The sequence below is a fragment of the Arabidopsis thaliana genome (assembly GCF_000001735.4).
Source record: "Arabidopsis thaliana chromosome 1 sequence".
Taxonomy (NCBI): Eukaryota; Viridiplantae; Streptophyta; class Magnoliopsida; order Brassicales; family Brassicaceae; genus Arabidopsis; species Arabidopsis thaliana.
Genome location: NC_003070.9, coordinates 7,709,335 through 7,726,667, shown reverse-complemented (window position 1 = coordinate 7,726,667; position 17,333 = coordinate 7,709,335). Strand labels below are relative to the sequence as shown.

At 34.8% G+C, this 17,333-nt stretch overlaps 6 protein-coding genes and 1 pseudogene across 7 annotated transcripts; 4 read left to right on the top strand and 3 right to left on the bottom strand.

Moving 5' to 3' along the window:
• Positions 1-81: 81 nt before the first annotated feature.
• On the bottom strand, positions 82-696 carry AT1G21960 (RING/U-box superfamily protein; the record flags this gene model as incomplete). The annotated part of the gene is made up of 1 exon (NM_102045.1): positions 82-696. The coding sequence occupies one exon, from the start codon at positions 694-696 to the stop codon at positions 82-84; it is 615 nt and encodes a 204-aa protein (NP_173615.1).
• A 2,017-nt stretch (positions 697-2,713) lies between these two features.
• AT1G21950 (uncharacterized protein) lies at positions 2,714-3,506 on the top strand. Its single transcript, NM_102044.3, has one exon. It carries the CDS (start codon positions 2,805-2,807, stop codon positions 3,195-3,197), a length of 393 nt encoding a protein of 130 aa, NP_173614.2. The 5' UTR covers positions 2,714-2,804; the 3' UTR covers positions 3,198-3,506.
• Positions 3,507-4,547: 1,041 nt separating this feature from the next.
• On the bottom strand, positions 4,548-8,842 carry AT1G21945 (annotated as a pseudogene; the record flags this gene model as incomplete). Its single annotated transcript has 1 exon — positions 4,548-8,842.
• Positions 8,843-9,692: 850 nt separating this feature from the next.
• On the top strand, positions 9,693-11,498 carry AT1G21940 (uncharacterized protein; the record flags this gene model as incomplete). Its single annotated transcript, NM_102042.1, has 2 exons — positions 9,693-9,852; positions 11,107-11,498. The coding sequence occupies 2 exons, from the start codon at positions 9,693-9,695 to the stop codon at positions 11,496-11,498; spliced, it is 552 nt and encodes a 183-aa protein (NP_173612.1).
• Positions 11,499-12,208: 710 nt separating this feature from the next.
• AT1G21930 (uncharacterized protein) lies at positions 12,209-13,849 on the bottom strand. The gene is made up of 3 exons (NM_102041.5): positions 13,694-13,849; positions 13,153-13,215; positions 12,209-12,616 (listed from the first exon to the last, which is right to left on the bottom strand). Exons 2-3 carry the CDS (start codon positions 13,200-13,202, stop codon positions 12,370-12,372), a joined length of 297 nt encoding a protein of 98 aa, NP_173611.1. The 5' UTR covers positions 13,203-13,215; positions 13,694-13,849; the 3' UTR covers positions 12,209-12,369.
• A 305-nt stretch (positions 13,850-14,154) lies between these two features.
• AT1G21928 (Plant thionin family protein) lies at positions 14,155-14,457 on the top strand (the record flags this gene model as incomplete). Its single annotated transcript, NM_001084110.1, has 1 exon — positions 14,155-14,457. The coding sequence occupies one exon, from the start codon at positions 14,155-14,157 to the stop codon at positions 14,455-14,457; it is 303 nt and encodes a 100-aa protein (NP_001077579.1).
• A 1,485-nt stretch (positions 14,458-15,942) lies between these two features.
• On the top strand, positions 15,943-16,245 carry AT1G21925 (Plant thionin family protein; the record flags this gene model as incomplete). The annotated part of the gene is made up of 1 exon (NM_001084109.1): positions 15,943-16,245. One exon carries the CDS (start codon positions 15,943-15,945, stop codon positions 16,243-16,245), a length of 303 nt encoding a protein of 100 aa, NP_001077578.1.
• Between the last annotated feature and the right edge of the window lie 1,088 nt (positions 16,246-17,333).

Genomic DNA, 17,333 nt, shown 5'->3' with positions numbered 1-17,333 from the left:
TCTAAAAGTAGCCCAATATTGAAAACCTTAAGCTTCTTTGATCCCCTTAACTTGTTTGTCCACCAAGTATTAGTTCATCTCTTAACAAGGCAACTCGAAACGGCACAATGGACAAACATGGTCTTTCAAAAACCACTTCCCAATACATCCATCGTCAAACTCGTGGCCACATGGTAAGGTCACCACTATTTCTCCCTTTTCAAACTCCTCCAAACAAATTGTGCACACGCTCGCGTCAGAGTTGGATTTCTTCTTCTTATTATATACTTTCCTTGCCAAACGGTCAACCACAAGCTTATTTGCCGGTCTAATCAACTCGATATTATTGGTGGTCTCATCAAACGAGTCAATCCGAGGTGGAACAATGACTTTACAGTACATGTAAACTAAAGTAGCACAAACTGAAGAGTCTACCATAGAAATCGACTTACAGATTCGTTCAGTGAGTTGAGAGTTAGCAATGTCAACATATTGTTCGGAGAGCCCTGCTGAGTACAACCAATCATTCAGTTTTTTCGAGTCATTAGGGTAGGAGGATATGACACCTTCGTAGTCATTGTACGAGAGAACGAAATTTGGTGGAAGACTAATTGATGTGTCCGATCTTCGGGCACTTACGCAGATTTTGAATGATCCAGCATCTTGTGATTTCGGTTTGAGGTCTATTTCGCCGCCAAAGGATATTTCCGCTTCCATAGCTATCAAAGAGAAAGAAAAATAGTGAATCAAGGTTTAGGGTTTCTTTTCTTTGTCTTCTTATATATAGAGGCGCTAGATTGTATTAAGGATTATACATATATATGACTTATATACATTTTGACGGGAAAATCACGGGTTTACGTTTTTGGCAGGAAAATCACGGGTTTACGTTTTTGGCGGGAAAATTACGGGTTTACGTTTTTTGACGGGAAAATTACGAGTTTTTGTTTTTTGCGGAAAAATCACAGGTTTATGTTTTTTGGCGGGAAAATCACGGGTTTACGTTTTTGGCGGGAAAATGACGAGTTTACTTTTTCTCAATTTCATTGCTTGTATATTTAAGAAATTTGGAAAAAAAATAATTTTATTAAATTGGTTTAGATGTGTTGGTTAAACTTAAATTGACATCGGTTTAGAGATTTTAGTTGGTTTAATTCAATTTAACAAACCTTGATGGGTTAATTGGGTAAACCATTGAAACCATTAACCATTACAACCCAACTCAATTGACTCACCAAACCAATTGACTCATCAACTCATTTGACCCATCAACTCATTTGAGTCAAAATTTTCAACTCATTAGGGTTCATGAGTTGAGTTGAGTTGAGTTGACCCATGAATTTTGACCCATTTTGACACTCCTATATATAAGTAATTGCAATTTGTGAATTTATCCTTATTCATTTTTAATTTTATTTACCTTTATTTAGTTGATATTGTGTCCTTTTCCTAGGTAGCATTTCCTTCCATTGTGTTAATTATTAGCATTTCCTTTCCTTTGTCTTATTTGCCTTTATTTCGTAGGAAGAAATCCTTTATGTACCCCATCTTGGCTGAGAACTTGAGATGATTTTAAATCCTCAAAAATTATTAAATTTATGATTTCGAAATTGATATACACTTTATATTTTCTCCTAAAAAACCATATTGTACTAAGAAAAGTAGAAAACCAGACTTTTTAATATGTTAGATTTTAATTGGGTTCTTGAAGTGTTTTAGCGTTTTACACCGGTTATTCTCCAAAATCCAAACTCTATAATTATAGTTTTTAAGTATAAACTAATCCGGTTGGCCCAATTAGTGGACCGTTTAATGAGTAGACACTTTTTTCTTTATATATCGACTACCCTAAAACTTCAACGATTAATATTTTCGGGTACTAAGCGATCGTCTTGAGGCGTCCCAATTTTTTTTGTTTCTTTTTATTTGAGAAATGGGTTTAAGAAAAACTGCAATTTTGTCCATAAAGCTAGTCAGAATTCAGAAATCAGAAGTAAAGTAATAGATAAAATATGTAACTAGAACTTCAATAAACCAATCATACTCGTAGTTAACTAAAGCAAATGAGCTCATCTAGAAACACCCTCGTTAATATCAAATTTCTATTTTTCTCGGTATCAATTAAAATGCTAGGTTGCATATTGTTAAATTTCTATTTTTCTCGGTATGTTTTAATCATATGTTTAGTTTATAACTTGATCCTTAAATTATTTTAATGTAGCAAAATATTGAAACAATGAAGAAATCAAACTATTTAGTCGATCCCAAAAAAATAAAAATCTTGCATGCAGGAGCAGGAACCAGTTTTTCAAGTTTGACGTACTTTAGAACAAGACAAATTTAGACATGGCTTATTGTAAGCCATCCGATCAATCTATCTTTCCACGTGTCATAAGACAAATGCAACTATACTTCTATTTTCGTTTGGTTTATGGGGATTATGGGAAACCCATTAACCTCAATTTTTTTTTACAAAGTGACTAAGAACATAGTAAAAACATAATTAAACAAAATTAGGCATAGTATAATTTCCACTAACCAAATTGTTTTAACCGAAAGTATTAATTTCCGGTTCAGTAACGAATGAAAATTGTGTATTTCACGGTGAAAATTGTCCAGATCATCACCACTGACGCCGTTAGAAAGCGTACGGTTATTGTAACCATTGTTAATAGTTAAAACTTAAAAGTAAACCATGGTAAGGTTAACATTAAACCCTTCTTCCTCTTTTTAACAAACTCCAAAACCCCTCTTCAAATTTTTCTCTCTGCTTTTTCAAAACCTTGGTCTCAAATCTTCATTTCTCCTGCAAAATTTCGGTCGCCATGGATGATGGAGCTGTTGAGAGACATGAAGAGCAACGTGAGAGACGTGAAGAGCTTCGTCGAATGGCCGTTCGTTTCGTCGTCGCAGTGGCGCTCGATCTTTTCACTGGAGTCTACAAACGAGCAGCTGGTTTCGAAGGTTCAGATCCAAATTCGGGAACGGAGACGACGGAGAACGAACACAGAGCGTTCTTTTGGGCATCGGGTTTCAACAAAGCAGCTCATTTCTCTTTTATGTTGGTGATTTTTCAAATCCTTGCATCGGTGGTGGTATTGGCACGACGTATGCGAAGTTTCCGAGAAGACTGCGATATGAAGCTTTTGCTGGGTTTAATTTGCGTAACGATCTCGCTCTCTCTTATGGCGTATCTTCGCTGGTGGGTGAGTTGTTAATCGTTCTCATCGCCGATGGTTTCAATCTCTAGCTCTCTCTTTCTTGGGTTACCTTTCTCTGGTTCGTCGTGGAGTTAGAATCATCCTCTGTTTTTTTTTTCTATGGAACGGTGTCGTTTTAGTGTGATTATCCTCTTCTCTTTTATTCTTTTCTTATAATCTGTTTCTTTGGCTTGGGATTGAAGTCATTGAACATATGAGTACCATTTGATAACATGAATGTTCGTAACAAGATTTATCTTTTTCATTAATGATCGAGCTCATTATAACTTGATCCTTAAATATTTCACGTATCAAATTTGAAAAAATGAAGAAAACAAGTATCTTATGTTACAGAGTATCAAAATAAAACTATCAGTGAAAAAGCTATTTTGCATTTTACATATGTAAATATAACTAAACGTAGATTGGTCGCTAGAACGTTATAGTCGTCGACTGTGGAAAATGATTGTGTAGATTGTTGATTGATCCCACACTTTGGAAGGTAAAGATAGAATTAATCCCAATAATTAAAAGCTTGCATAGAGAAACCGAGTTTTAAGTTTAAGACAAAATAGTCGTGTCTTTTTTTAAGCCATCCGATAAACTTTTCGGTCCACATGTCATGAGATGAGGCAATTGCTTCAACTTTTGTTTGGTAAAAATGACTAAATGGGGATTATGGGAAATTCTGAAGCCTATTTGACCTCTCAATGTTAGAAATGTGATAAAAGACAATCAGTAAAAACAAAAGAGTACTAATATTCTAAAATCAATTACAAATATAGTCTGAATTTGTGATGTATAGTTACTATATCAAACGATTTACTAAACCATTCCGATATCTTTTTCCAATTTGTCTAACCAAAAGTATTGATATCCGGTTCAGCAACGACTGAAAATTGTGTAACCAAAGAGGTCAGGTCCTTTCCAGATCATCAGTCTGTTAGAGTAAAATTCTTTTAGAGGTAATGGAGAAAGTGTTTAAGTGTTTTGAGAGAGTTTTTTTGGAAATAGAACTTTTATTACTTTGCTTTAAACTTGAAGATAACTTCACAACATTGCAACATTTGAGAGGGGGAGGAGGTATTTATAGCCTCCAAACTACAAAATATCTAAAATATTTTAATCCTAAGTCTAGAGAGTTCTTACATAAGATTTAGATTACATTATTCAAATTATCTAGATTATTTTATTAGAGTATCTAGATTTTTATGTTTAAGGAGGTGGAAGATGATTCTAGAAAATTTCTAGAATCTTTTAAGGAGGTGGAAATGATGATATTTCTAGAGAAAACTCTAGAACTTGGATTTGGCCATAATTAATTATTGGATAATTGATCCAATAATTAAACTTGATTCAAAATCAAGTTTAACTTTCAACACCCCCTCTTAAACTTGATTTTGCTACTCCAAGCAAACTCCTCATCTTGATAAAGTCTTCACGCTTGAGAGGCTTGGTAAAAATATCGGCTACTTGATCATGTGTCTTCACATACTCCAATTGCACGTCCTTTTTGCTAACACACTCTCTAATGTAGTGATAGCGTGTGTCAATGTGTTTACTTCGATCATGGAAGACCGGGTTCTTCGCCAAAGCTATTGCCGACTTGTTGTCCACAAAGATCTTCGTTGGTTCCTCTTGTGGTAAGCTTAACTCCTTCAAGAGGTTTCTTAACCAAATAGCATGGCATACACATGACGTAGCCGCTACATACTCCGCTTCACAAGTGGATAGAGTGACAATTGGTTGTTTCTTCGACATCCATGTGAAAGCCGTGTCTCCAATGTAAAACACAAAACCACTTGTACTCTTTCGGTCATCTACGTCTCTACCCCAATCGCTATCGCTATATCCAACAAGCTTGTAATCACTAGTAGTTGAATAATGTAAGCCAAAGTTTACGGTACCTTTGATATAGCGAAGAATCCTTTTTGCCGCTTTGAAATGAGTTGTTGTTGGATGCTCCATGTAACGACTAACAACTCCGACCGCATATAAAATATCGGGCCTTGTGCATGTTAAGTATCTCAAGCTTCCAACCAAGCTCTTAAAGGTTGTTGGATCCACTCCTTCCCCTTCTTCTTTCTTTGATAGTTTGATTCCGCATTCCATTGGTGTACAAACGGGATTTGAGTCATCCATCTTGAACTTCTTAAGTACCTCCTTAGCATAGCCTTCTTGAGTTATGAATATTCTATTGTCTTCTTGTTTTACTTCAATTCCGAGATAGTAAGACATCAATCCAATGTCCGTCATCTCGAACTCCTTCGTCATCTCTTTCTTGAATTCTTCGAACATGCTTGGATTGTTACCCGTGAATATCAAATCATCTACATATAAGCATGCGATCAATATATCTTCTTTTTGAATTTTGATATAGAGTGCATGCTCATATGGACACTTGATGAAATCTTTCTCCTTGAAATACTTGTCAATTCGAGTATTCCAAGCTCTTGGGGCTTGTTTTAATCCATAAAGCGCCTTTTTTAGCCTCAAGACTTTGTCTTCTTCACCTTTGACTATGTAGCCTTGTGGTTGCTCAATGTAAACTTCTTCTTCAAAATCTCCATTTAAGAAGGCCAACTTGAAATCCATTTGATGTATCTTCCACTTGTTTTGAGCCGCTAGTGAGATGATTAGTCTAACCGTTTCTAGACGAGCAACGGGAGCAAATACCTCGTCATAGTCAATTCCGGCTCTTTGACTATAACCTTTTGCAACCAATCTTGCTTTGTATCTTTCCACTTCTCCTTTAGAGTTTTTCTTTGCTTTATACACCCACTTCACGCCAATTGCCTTGTGTCCATTTGGAAGTGAAGTTAACTCCCATGTGTCATTCTTTTGTATTGATTTGATCTCTTCATCCATGGCATTTCTCCAAGTCTTCTTTTCAATGGCTTCTTGGAAATCCATGGGTTCGCACTCCGCAAATAAACAAAATAAGGTAAGGTTTTCTTGATTTTCGGTTACCTCATAGAGCTCTTGTATACTTCTAAAACGCGGAGTCCTTTCACTCGAACTTTCTTCTATTTGAGAACTTGTTAGTGAAGTTGGTCGTGTAGTAGGCTCTTCACTTGGTGGCTCCTCTCTTGTTGGCTCCGGCTCATCTTCTTCAAAATGTGGAAAGAAGTTATAATCTTCTTCATTTGAGTTCCAATCCCATTCTCCTTCTTCATCGAACACTATATTTCGACTAATAATTGTCTTCTTCGTATCGGGATTATAGAGCTTGTAGCCTTTGGAGTTGTTATCATAACCAATGAAGATATACTTCTCACTTTTGTCATCTAGTTTGCTCCGCTTCTCATCCGGTACATGAGCATGAGCAATACTTCCAAAGACTCTTAAATGAGAAACACCGGGCTTTCTTCCGCTCCAAGCTTCTTGTGGTGTTTTTCCGGAGACACTTTTTGTTGGAGATCGATTTAATAGATAAACCGCACACGCGACCGCTTCCGCCCACAACTCTTTTGGTAGTCTCTTACTTTTGAGCATGCTCCTTGCCATCTCAAGAATTGTTCTATTCTTTCTTTCTGCTACACCATTTTGTTGAGGGGATCTTGGCACCGTTAATTGTCTTCGAATGCCGTTGTCTTCACAATACTTAAGAAACTCCTTGGATGTAAATTCTCCTCCACGGTCGGATCTCATGGTTTTGATCACAAGACCACTCTCCTTCTCAACATGGGCTTTAAACTTTTTGAAAATTTTGAACACCTCGGATTTTTCTTTCAAAAAATATACCCATGTTTTTCTTGAAAAATCATCAATCAAGAATGAATAATGGATCCAGATCCTAAAAACAACAAAGCTTTCGAATAAGCATGAGGCTTTTTAAGAATAAAGTGGAGAAGGTTCTTTTTCAAGCCTTTTTTTTTTTTTATGGAACCTAATTAAATATCCCTTTTCGATTAGGAGTCCCAATCTTTGTTAATTTTATCATCATCTAATTGTTTTAGAATGGGATGAATATAAGCGCAATTGAAATTCCTGGGGAGTTATACATTTGAGAGAAGGAAGTAATTACTTTTACCAAGTGATTTCGGCTTGATCGGACCACACACATCGGTATGTATTAGCTCCAACGGTTTTTGAGCTCTTGAACTTGACTCCTTTGGAAAGCTCATTTTGAATTGCTTTCCAAGTAGACATCCTTCACACACTTGATTTGGATGATTTATACAAGGTAGCCCTCTCACCATTTCCTTCCTTGAAAGCAACTCCAATCCTCCAAAATTTAGATGTCCGAATCGAAGATGCCATAGCCAAGACTCCTCTTTGTAACACATCTTGAGACATTGTGCAATGTCATTTCGAATGTTGAGGACAAACATTCTATTTTTCGACATTGGCACCTTGGTAATGAGATTGCTTTCTTGGTCTCTTATTGAAAGGTTATTATCTTTTAATCTAATATCATAACCTTTCTCTAAGAGTTGTCCAAGGCTCAAGATGTTTGTCTTCATGCTCGGAATATAGTAAACGTTGGATATAAATTGATGATCTCCATTCTTCAATCGAATGAGAATGTTTCCTTTACCTTTTACCTCCATCTTCGATTCATCTCCTAAAGCCACATTTCCTCTCACCGATTCATCAAGCTCCGCGAACATACTTTTTCTCCCGCACATGTGATTACTTGCACCACTATCGAGGTACCACTTATGATTCTCTTCTTGTTCATCTTTCTTGTAGCTAGCCATTAATAACATGTCTTCTTCTTGAATTTTTTCTTCAACGTAGTTGGCCTTCTCCTCAAATTTTTTGTTGCTAGGAGCTTTACATTCAGAAGCCTAATGTCCAAACTTCCCACAATTGTAGCATTTGACACTTGATTTATCGTATCTTGATTTTGGGTGTCCTTTCCCACGACCTCTTGATGAGTTTTCACCTCTTTGGTTTGTGTTGTCTTCATGTGGCCTCCAACCACGTCCATTTCCATATCCACCACGACCTCGTCCTCGTACTTCACCACCACCTCTTCTTTGGTAACTTTGGCCGTTTTCTTCTTTTGTAATTCGCATATTGAGGACTTGTTCGACGATATCTTCTTTCTTCTTCTTCTTTTCTTCATAAGCTTGTAATGACCCAAGAAGTTGCTCTATTGTCATAGCTTCTAAATCTTTTGTTTCTTCAATGACGGTGACAATATGCTCAAATTTTAGATCCAATGATCTAAGAACTTTCTCCATGATTCTCACATCATCTAGCTTCTCTCCGTTTCTTTTAAGGTTATTAGTAACCGTCAACACTCTTGAGAAGTAGTCGGAGACGAGTTCACCTTCCTTCATTTGTAGTGCTTCAAATTCTCCTCTTAGAGTTTGAAGACGTACTTTCTTGACTTGATCGACACCTTTGTAAGAGGTTCGAAGCTTCTCCCATGCTTCTTTCGCCGACGTAGCTTCAACGACCTTCTCGAACGTATCTTCATCTAATCCTTGATAGATTAGACAGAGAGCTTTCTTGTCTCTCTTTCTTGAGTCTCTCAAACCATCCTTTTGAGTTTGAGAAAGACTACCTTCATTCTCCGGTTCAATGAAACCTTTCTCGACTATCTCCCACACGTCATGTGCTCCTAGGATAGCCTTCATTTGTAGACTCCAATTATCATAGTTGCTCTTTGTGAGCACCGGGACTTGGAAGGGAACATTGTTACTCGCCATCTTTAGGATCTTCAAGTTCTGCTACCACTTTGTTAGAGTAAAATTATTTTAGAGGTAATGGAGAAAGTGTTTAAGTGTTTTGAGAGAGTTTTTTTGGAAATAGAACTTTAATTACTTTGCTTTAAACTTGAAGACAACTTCACAACATTGCAACATTTGAGAGGAGGAGGAGGTATTTATAGCCTCCAAACTACAAAATATCTAAAATATTTTAATCGTAAGTCTAGAGAGTTCTTATATAAGATCTAGATTACATTATTCAAATTATCTAGATTATTCTATTAGAGTATCTAGATTTTTATGTTTAAGGAGGTGGAAGATGATTCTACAAAATTTCTAGAATCTTTTAAGGAGGTGGAAATGATGATATTTCTAGAGAAAATTCTAAAACTTGAATTTGGCCATAATTAATTATTGGATAATTGATCCAATAATTAAACTTGATTCAAAATCAAGTTTAACTTTCAACACAGTCATCAAGACTCACGTCCCGTTAGAAAACGTACGATTACTATAACCAATTAACCATGGTCCACGGTCAAACTTTAACCGTGGTTAATTTAAATAAAAGAAACATTTTATGCTTATAAACTCCAAAAACCCTTATTATATAGATTTTCTCTCCCGAATCTGTTTTCATTTTCACAATCTTCGTCTCAAAATCTTGTTTTTCTTTTCTCCTGCAAGAATCTCTCGCCATGGAAGGAGTTGTTGAGCCACGTGAAGAGAATCGTGACAGGGACGTGAAGAGCTTCGTAGATTGAACGGTCGTTTTGTCGTCGCAGTGTTGCTTGAACTGTCCACAAGAGTCTGCAAAAGAGCAGCTGCTGGCTCAGATCCAAACCCGACGATGACCGGACACGTGGCGTATTCTTGGGCGATGGAGTTCAACTTGTGGGCGCATCTTGCTTTTATGCTTGTGATTCTCAAGATCATTGTTGCTCCGATGGTGGTGGAACTGGAACAGATGAGAAAAGTACGAGAAGAGTGTGACGTGCAGCTGCTCGTGGGTTTGATTTTTGTCGTCCTCACGATTGCTTTCTTAGCGTACCTTCGCTGCTCCGTCACCGGGTGAGTGGTGTGTCTTGAGTTTCTTCCACCGTTACTATGGACCTGTGTCTTTTAGTGAGACCATCGACGATGCTTACATTTATCATCTCTCTTTCTATCTACAATCTAGTTTTCGTTTTTTTCTTTCTTTGATGGGTTTGTTGTTTTGAACATTATGGTTTCTTTGATTAGAGGTTTGAATATTTGGACCTGTGATCGTTCAGTGAGACCATCGCGGATGCTCTGTATCTGCTTTTCGTTTATTTCTTTGGATTTGTGTTGTGAACATTTTGGTTTCTTGAATAAAAGGTTTAAACAAGATTTTCTGAATATTAATTGATATTGTAGTTACAACTTGCAATATTTATCACTTCATACTGTATTTGCATAGATAAAAATGCGTTAAAGTTTCGGATCGCATCCCTGAATACAATAATTAGTTTTACAAAGAAATCGATGTGTGTGTGAACCGTTTATGATATCGGATTAAGACTAATTACTTCATGTTCTTGATGATAGTTTCAAATTTTAGCTCAAAATGTTTAAGGAATTAGCTGCAAAATGCAGTCATGAACTGTTTTTTTATCAATTAAATTTACATAAGATCAATCCATTGTTCAACGTGTCGTAATCAGGCAACTGCTTTAACTTTTGTTTACCCAAAGTAGTAACATTTTAGAAAAACCGATGAATAAAACTTAGTAAAAAAGACCATATTTAACCCTTAACATTTTTTTTTGTTCAAAATTTCACAATTATCTAACAATATAAAATATTTCTAGTCTTTTTATAGGTAGTTATATGATCAAATACTAAACCATGCAGATATTTTTGGTCCCAATTCTGTGTAACCAAAATTGTCAATTTCCGGTTCAGCAACGAACGAAATTTTGTAACCAGTAATTCAAGAAACCAATTTTTAACAGTGACCAAAAGAGGTAAGTCCTTCGTCCACTCAATATCATCAGTCATCACCTCTCTCCTTGAAACTTTTTCAACACGTACGGATTATAAACCATGGTTAGAGAAAAAGCAAGGTTAAAAAATAAACTATGGTCCATGGTTAAAATTTTAACCATGGTTAGGTTATAAACCCTTCTTCTTTCCCTCTTTAACAAACTCCAAAACCTCTCAGAGACAAATTTTCTCACTTTTTCCCGGATTCTGATTTTTTCATCAATCATCGTTTCAAAATCTCCATTTTCTCCTGCAAGACTACGAGATCGCAATGGATGACGAAGATGGAGGTCGTGAGAGAAGAGAAGAAACTCGTCGTGTAAACGATCGTTTCTTTCTTGCAGTTTCGCTCGCCATTTTCACCGGAATCTGCAAACGAGCTTCTGGTTTCGACGGTTCATATCTAACGGAGACGACGAAGAACGGACACGTGGCGTTATACTGTGCATCAGAGCTGAACAAGATGGCCGATATGTGCTTTATGGTGGTGATTATCAGAATCGGTTTATCGATGCTTGGACTCACGTTTGCGCCGGTGGTGATGCGTAGACTACGAGAAGAGACGGACATGAAACTTACGTTGGGTTCTATCTGCCTAGCGATTTCGCTCTGCTTCTCCGCTTATCTTCGGTTCTTCGTCGTCGGATGAGTTTGTGTTCGCCGGAATCTTCCCTGTTAGAGTAAAATTCTTTTAGAGGTAATGGAGAAAGTGTTTAAGTGTTTTGAGAGAGTTTTTTAGGAAATATAACTTTTATTACTTTGCTTTAAACTTGAAGATAACTTCACAACATTGCAACATTTGAGAGGGGGAGGAGGTATTTATAGCCTCCAAACTACAAAATATCTAAAATATTTTAATCCTAAGTCTAGAGAGTTCTTACATAAGATTTAGATTACATTATTCAAATTATCTAGATTATTCTATTAGAGTATCTAGATTTTTATGTTTAAGGAGGTGGAAGATGATTCTAGAAAATTTCTAGAATCTTTTAAGGAGGTGGAAATGATGATATTTCTAGAGAAAACTCTAGAACTTGGATTTGGCCATAATTAATTATTGGATAATTGATCCAATAATTAAACTTATTCAAAATCAAGTTTAACTTTCAACATTCCCTCTGCTTTCGACTTGGAACGCCGTCGTTTTAGTGAGATTCATCGTTTATCGTTATAATAATCTTTCTTTGTTTCATTAGTTTGAACAAGAGTTTGTTGATAAAAGTTTTCACTTTGAACCTTTTTAGTTTTTGAATACCATTTGATATTGGAGTCCAAGATTTATCGATTCATATACATTGCTCGTAACAGTTTCAGATATATTATCGTATTAAATTCTATTGCTTCGTGTGTTGCAATTTCTTGGTGGAGATGACAATGTCAATGAATCAGTTGTAATCATGAAAAGCTTTCTTCTTTGTTTTCTCAAGATACATGGGATAATCACAATATCTTAAAACAAGTTTAACTTGTGAGTGGCATCAAATTACATCAAAGTCTTAGTGAGAAAGATGTAAAAAAGATTAGGACATGGAAGAGCTTTCTTCAGTCTCTGTGTTGGTGGTTGTTGTTGTGGCATTTTGAGAGTCTTGGAGTAACTTCATTTGGTGTTCTGCGTGTTCTCTCTCGCATTGACTTACACCAATGATGATGTCGAGCATTGTTCCGGTTGTGCCAAAGAACACGAGTGGCCCAAGAGACTTGCGTTTGATGCCTACCGGGATTGCAACCAATGCGCCTAGGACTGAGAATACCCATGTCCCTAATGCACTGCACCCACAAAAAAGATCGAAAATTTCACTTTAGGATGTTTTGATTTCGAGAACAACAATCATACTGTGTTTTATATTAGAAGATACTAGATACAAATGTTGGATACTGCGGCTACTTCTTTATGCCAAGCAATGTAGTGGCTAGCATGATGGTATGAACAAGTGAAATTTACTAAGAGTGGGCTACATACCTCATGACTCAATGACAAAACTATGATCCTAGATCACAAAAAATCGATATCAAGAAGAAAACACTTTATACACCAGAGGAACTGAACCTTTCAACACTCAAGTGTTTTAACAAGCAAGACGTATCAAACAACAACCGTGGTTATATTCCAAGGTTACTTATTTTTTCCAAATGAAAAGCATGATGGTGTGAACAAGTGAAAACAACTAAAAGTGGCTACATAACTAATGACTTACTGATAAATTTCGATATCACAGTGAAGAAACAAAGACTGAATATGTGTTCCTTACTCTTTCTAATGATTAGCAAACAATCAAACATTATTGATGCAGTAAGAAACTAACTTGGAAACAGTGCATTCCTCGAGGTGTTTCACATTCTCCTGACTTCCCATCTTTGATCAGTCACTGAAAAGAAGCAATGCCCAAATAAAGTTTTCACCAGAAATATCTTCTAAACCAGATAGAAACCCAAATGGACTGAAGTACTTTTCACAAATGAAATGTAAACACGCTATATCTTCATGTGGAGTTAGAAAGCTCAAATCTTTGACTACTCAATACAATGTCAAACCAGAAGCAACAACAGAGTTGACTAATTAATGAGCTATAAGTATACAGATTCATCTCCATGAAACCCAGAAAGGCAAATATAAAAGCTATATCTTTGAATACTCAAACACATAAATCTGAAGCTCCTCTCGTGTTATTAATTGTCAAAGTTGAAAAATTGTTCAATGATTCTCACAAATCCTAAGACGAAACAACGACAACGATAACAAAATCAAATTCCTCACATAGTCAGAATAAAGATTCAAAATTGCAGCCAAAAACTATCATGAATCCTATGAAAAAGAACATTCCAATTCTTAGAAACGAAGATTACCTAACGAAGAAACGAAGATTGAGCAAAGTTCCTTTGTCGATTGTCGTTACTCAACAGAGAAACGAGAAACGAAGATTGACCAAAGGCCTAGGAGTGACTTCGGATTAATTTTGTTAACCGGAAACTAACCGAACCGAAATCGTTTAGCCAATCGTTAATTTCTGTTCGGTTAATTTCACGGTTTTAGTCGTTCTCTGATTATGGTTAAATTACAAGGATTTGTAACATTATTATTGTTTATTCATAACAATAAAGTTGTTTGGATTACCATAACACTAAATCACAGAAATGCAATCTTAACCGTCGTGAAAGAAACAAGAAACAGAAAAACCAATTTTTAAAAATAGGAAATATTATCTTCACTATATAAATCATCTAAACAAAACCCAATATCCATCACCAATTCATCTTGTTTTCTAATAACATTTGTTCTAATCAATATCACTACATTTATATACATTATGGCAGCTCAAAGTTTGAAGAAAACATGCGATCTTCTAATCATTACAACTTTGTTCGCAATGATGTTTTCGGCACAAATCTCACATTCGAATAATGTAAATATGTGTATTAAACATTGTGTCTCAAACCAATGCTTGAAAGAAGTTAAAAACGCTACTCCTATAATGTGCGAGGATGCTTGCAAAAAACTTTGCACTGAACAACAACAAAGTGGTCAAGAAAGATACCTTGTGCCTGTGCCACCTGGTACAAGCAAGTTTTGCAGGATGTTTCCTAAAGCGTGTGGTCTTTTTAACCTATAATCGCAAAAGCTCTCATTGTTTGTTTCTCCATATATATGTTAATCCACTTCTTATATGATGTTGTTTATTGTTCTCATGTCAAGTGTCTTGAAGTAATATATGGATGTTGTCGCGTATTTTCAATTAATCTTCCAGCAAAAGGAATTTAAATAATATAAATTTAATTCACATTCATTATTATAAAAAAAGAAAAGGAAAAACTCATTATCTCCTAGATTTGAATCCATTTCAATAGATTCAAATACATAGAATAAAATACAAATGCAAATAAAAACCGTTTGGTTTGTTTACGATTAAAAAAAATTACATTAAACAAATCATTTTTAAACTACATAGTATTATTATTATTATATCATTTTGAATCTACTACCGACTTCATATTAATTTTATGCATATTCATTCTCTCAACTTGCAATCAACGTCTTTAAGAGTCTAGACTTATTCCGTTCAACTAGACTCGACGAAGTTGTGCATCAATCTAATCAATTAAGATTCTTTACATCAAAAATTTCCTAGTTTACATCAAATTGTGAGTTCATCAAATTTCACCAAAATTACAACTAAAAACTTTATGAAGATAAAATGTGTTTTCTCAAATTGAATTGTCTGCAGTATTCAGGTTCGATTCAATGAAATCCATTGATATGAGACGCTTTGGTGGCATCGAAGAGCAACAAAAATGAAGAACAATCTTTTTTGAGAGTTATTTTAGCATTTGCACAAGAGCTAATCACATTCTTAATCAAAAATAAAAATTAAACAAACCAAAATAAAGTAATTATAAAATTACAATTTTTCTTTTTAATTAATCTCTTTCATTCATCAAATTGCAATGACTTAGTTGTGCTCTTTATTTCCCTCTTGCGGTATATGTCATATTAAAACAGTTCAAACAACGAAAACCAATTGGGTTGAAACTTGAAAATATCAGAAACTAGCTTAAAAATAAGGGTATATGTTGACATTGTGTTCTCCTCATTTGCGACCAAAACTAGATACTAAACCATGCAATAGAGTCTTTTAGCACTTAGTTATTACTTTTCATGAGAGATACTGTTATACATACAAACGACAAATACTTTTAGAGACATTGCATCCTTTTGTTAAAAATAGATTTTGTATGGAACAAGTAAGAACATATAATTAAGTTATGTTTAGTTAATTTCATGGTTTTCGTTCAAAACGACTTGAACCTCGAATTAAGTTCCACTATGACGTAGCCAATTTGAGTTTAATTTGTAACATTTAAACGATAGTTATTGTTTTATTCATAACAATAAAGTTGTTTGGATCAGCGTAACACTAAATCACAGAGATGTATGTAACTTCTAGAGAAAGAAACAATAACAAAAAACCAACTTCTAAAAATAGGAAACATTACTTTCACTATATAAATCATCTAAACAAAACCCAATATTCATCACCAAATCATCTTGTTTACTAATAATATTTGTTCTAATCAATATCAATACATTTATATACATTATGGCAGCTCAAAGTTTGAAGAAAACATGCGATCTTCTGATCATTACAACTTTGCTCGCAATGATGTTTTCGGCACAAATCTCACATTCGAATAATGTAAATATGTGTATTAAACATTGTGTCTCAAACCAATGCTTGAAAGAAGTTAAAAACGCTACTCCTATAATGTGCGAGGATGCTTGCAAAAAACTTTGCACTGAACAACAACAAAGTGGTCAAGAAAGATACCTTTTGCCTGTGCCGCCTGGTACAAGCAAATTTTGCAGGTTGTTTCCTAAAGTGTGTGGTCTTTTTAACCTATAATCACAAAAGATCTCATTGTTTGGTTCTCCATATATATGTTAATCCACTTCTTATACGATGTTGTTTATTGTTCTCACGTCAAGTTTCTCGAAGTAATGTATGGATGTTATCGCTTTTTTTTCCTATTAATCTTCCAGCAAAAGGAATTTAAATAATGTAAATTTAATTCACATTCATTATTATAAAAAAGAAGAAAGGAAAACAAAAACTCTATGTCTCCTAGATTTGAATCCATTTCAATCGATTCAAATAAGATACAAATGCAAATAAAAACTGTTTGATTTGTTTACGATTAAGAAAATTTACATTAAAACAAATCATTTTAAAAATATATATTATTAGATATATATATATATATATATATATAGATATAATTACTTATCTATTTATCGACTTCATATTAATTTTATGCATATTCATTCTCTCGACTCGCAATTAACGTCTTTAAGAGTCTAGACTTCGCTTCAACTAGCCTCGATGAAGCTGTGCATCAATCAAATCAATTAAGATTTTTTACATCAAAAATTTCCTAATTTACGTCTAATTGCGAGTTCATCAAATTTCACCAAAATTACATCAAAAATCTTTATGAAGATAAAATGTGTTTTCTCAAATTGAAATTTCTGAAGTATTCAGGTTCGATCCAATGAGACCAATTGATATGAGACGCTTTGGTGGCATCGAAGAGCAACAAAAATGAAGAACAATCTTTTTTGAGAGTTATTTTAGCATTTGCACAAGAGTTAATAATTACAAAATTAGAATTTTTCTTTTCTAATTAATCCCATCCGTTCATTAAATTGCAATGACTTTGGTTGCGTTTTTTATTTTCCTGTTGTGGTATATGTCATATTAAAACAGTTCAAACAACCAAAACTATTTGGGTTGAAACTTGAAAAGATTAGAAACTAGCTTTATTAAGGAAATAGTATGATCGTTAGATCGAAACTCATGATTAAAACCCGCTCTGCTACTATGTAAATAGAGAATGATTAACTGTATTGTGTTATCTTATTGAATAAAAGGATACAACTTATATATAAGCACAAAACATAATCAAAGAGCATAGTTAAAAGGATTACATAGAA

Bases quoted from the DNA above. Each gene is read 5' to 3' on its own strand.
- AT1G21950 (NM_102044.3), top strand. From the start codon at position 2,805: ATGGATGATGGAGCTGTTGAGAGACATGAAGAGCAACGTGAGAGACGT.
- AT1G21930 (NM_102041.5), bottom strand. From the start codon at position 13,202: ATGGGAAGTCAGGAGAATGTGAAACACCTCGAGGAATGCACTGTTTCC. The intron at 12,617-13,152 runs GTTAGTTTCTTA...TTGTGGGTGCAG, and splicing joins GAGGAATGCACTGTTTCCAA to TGCATTAGGGACATGGGTAT.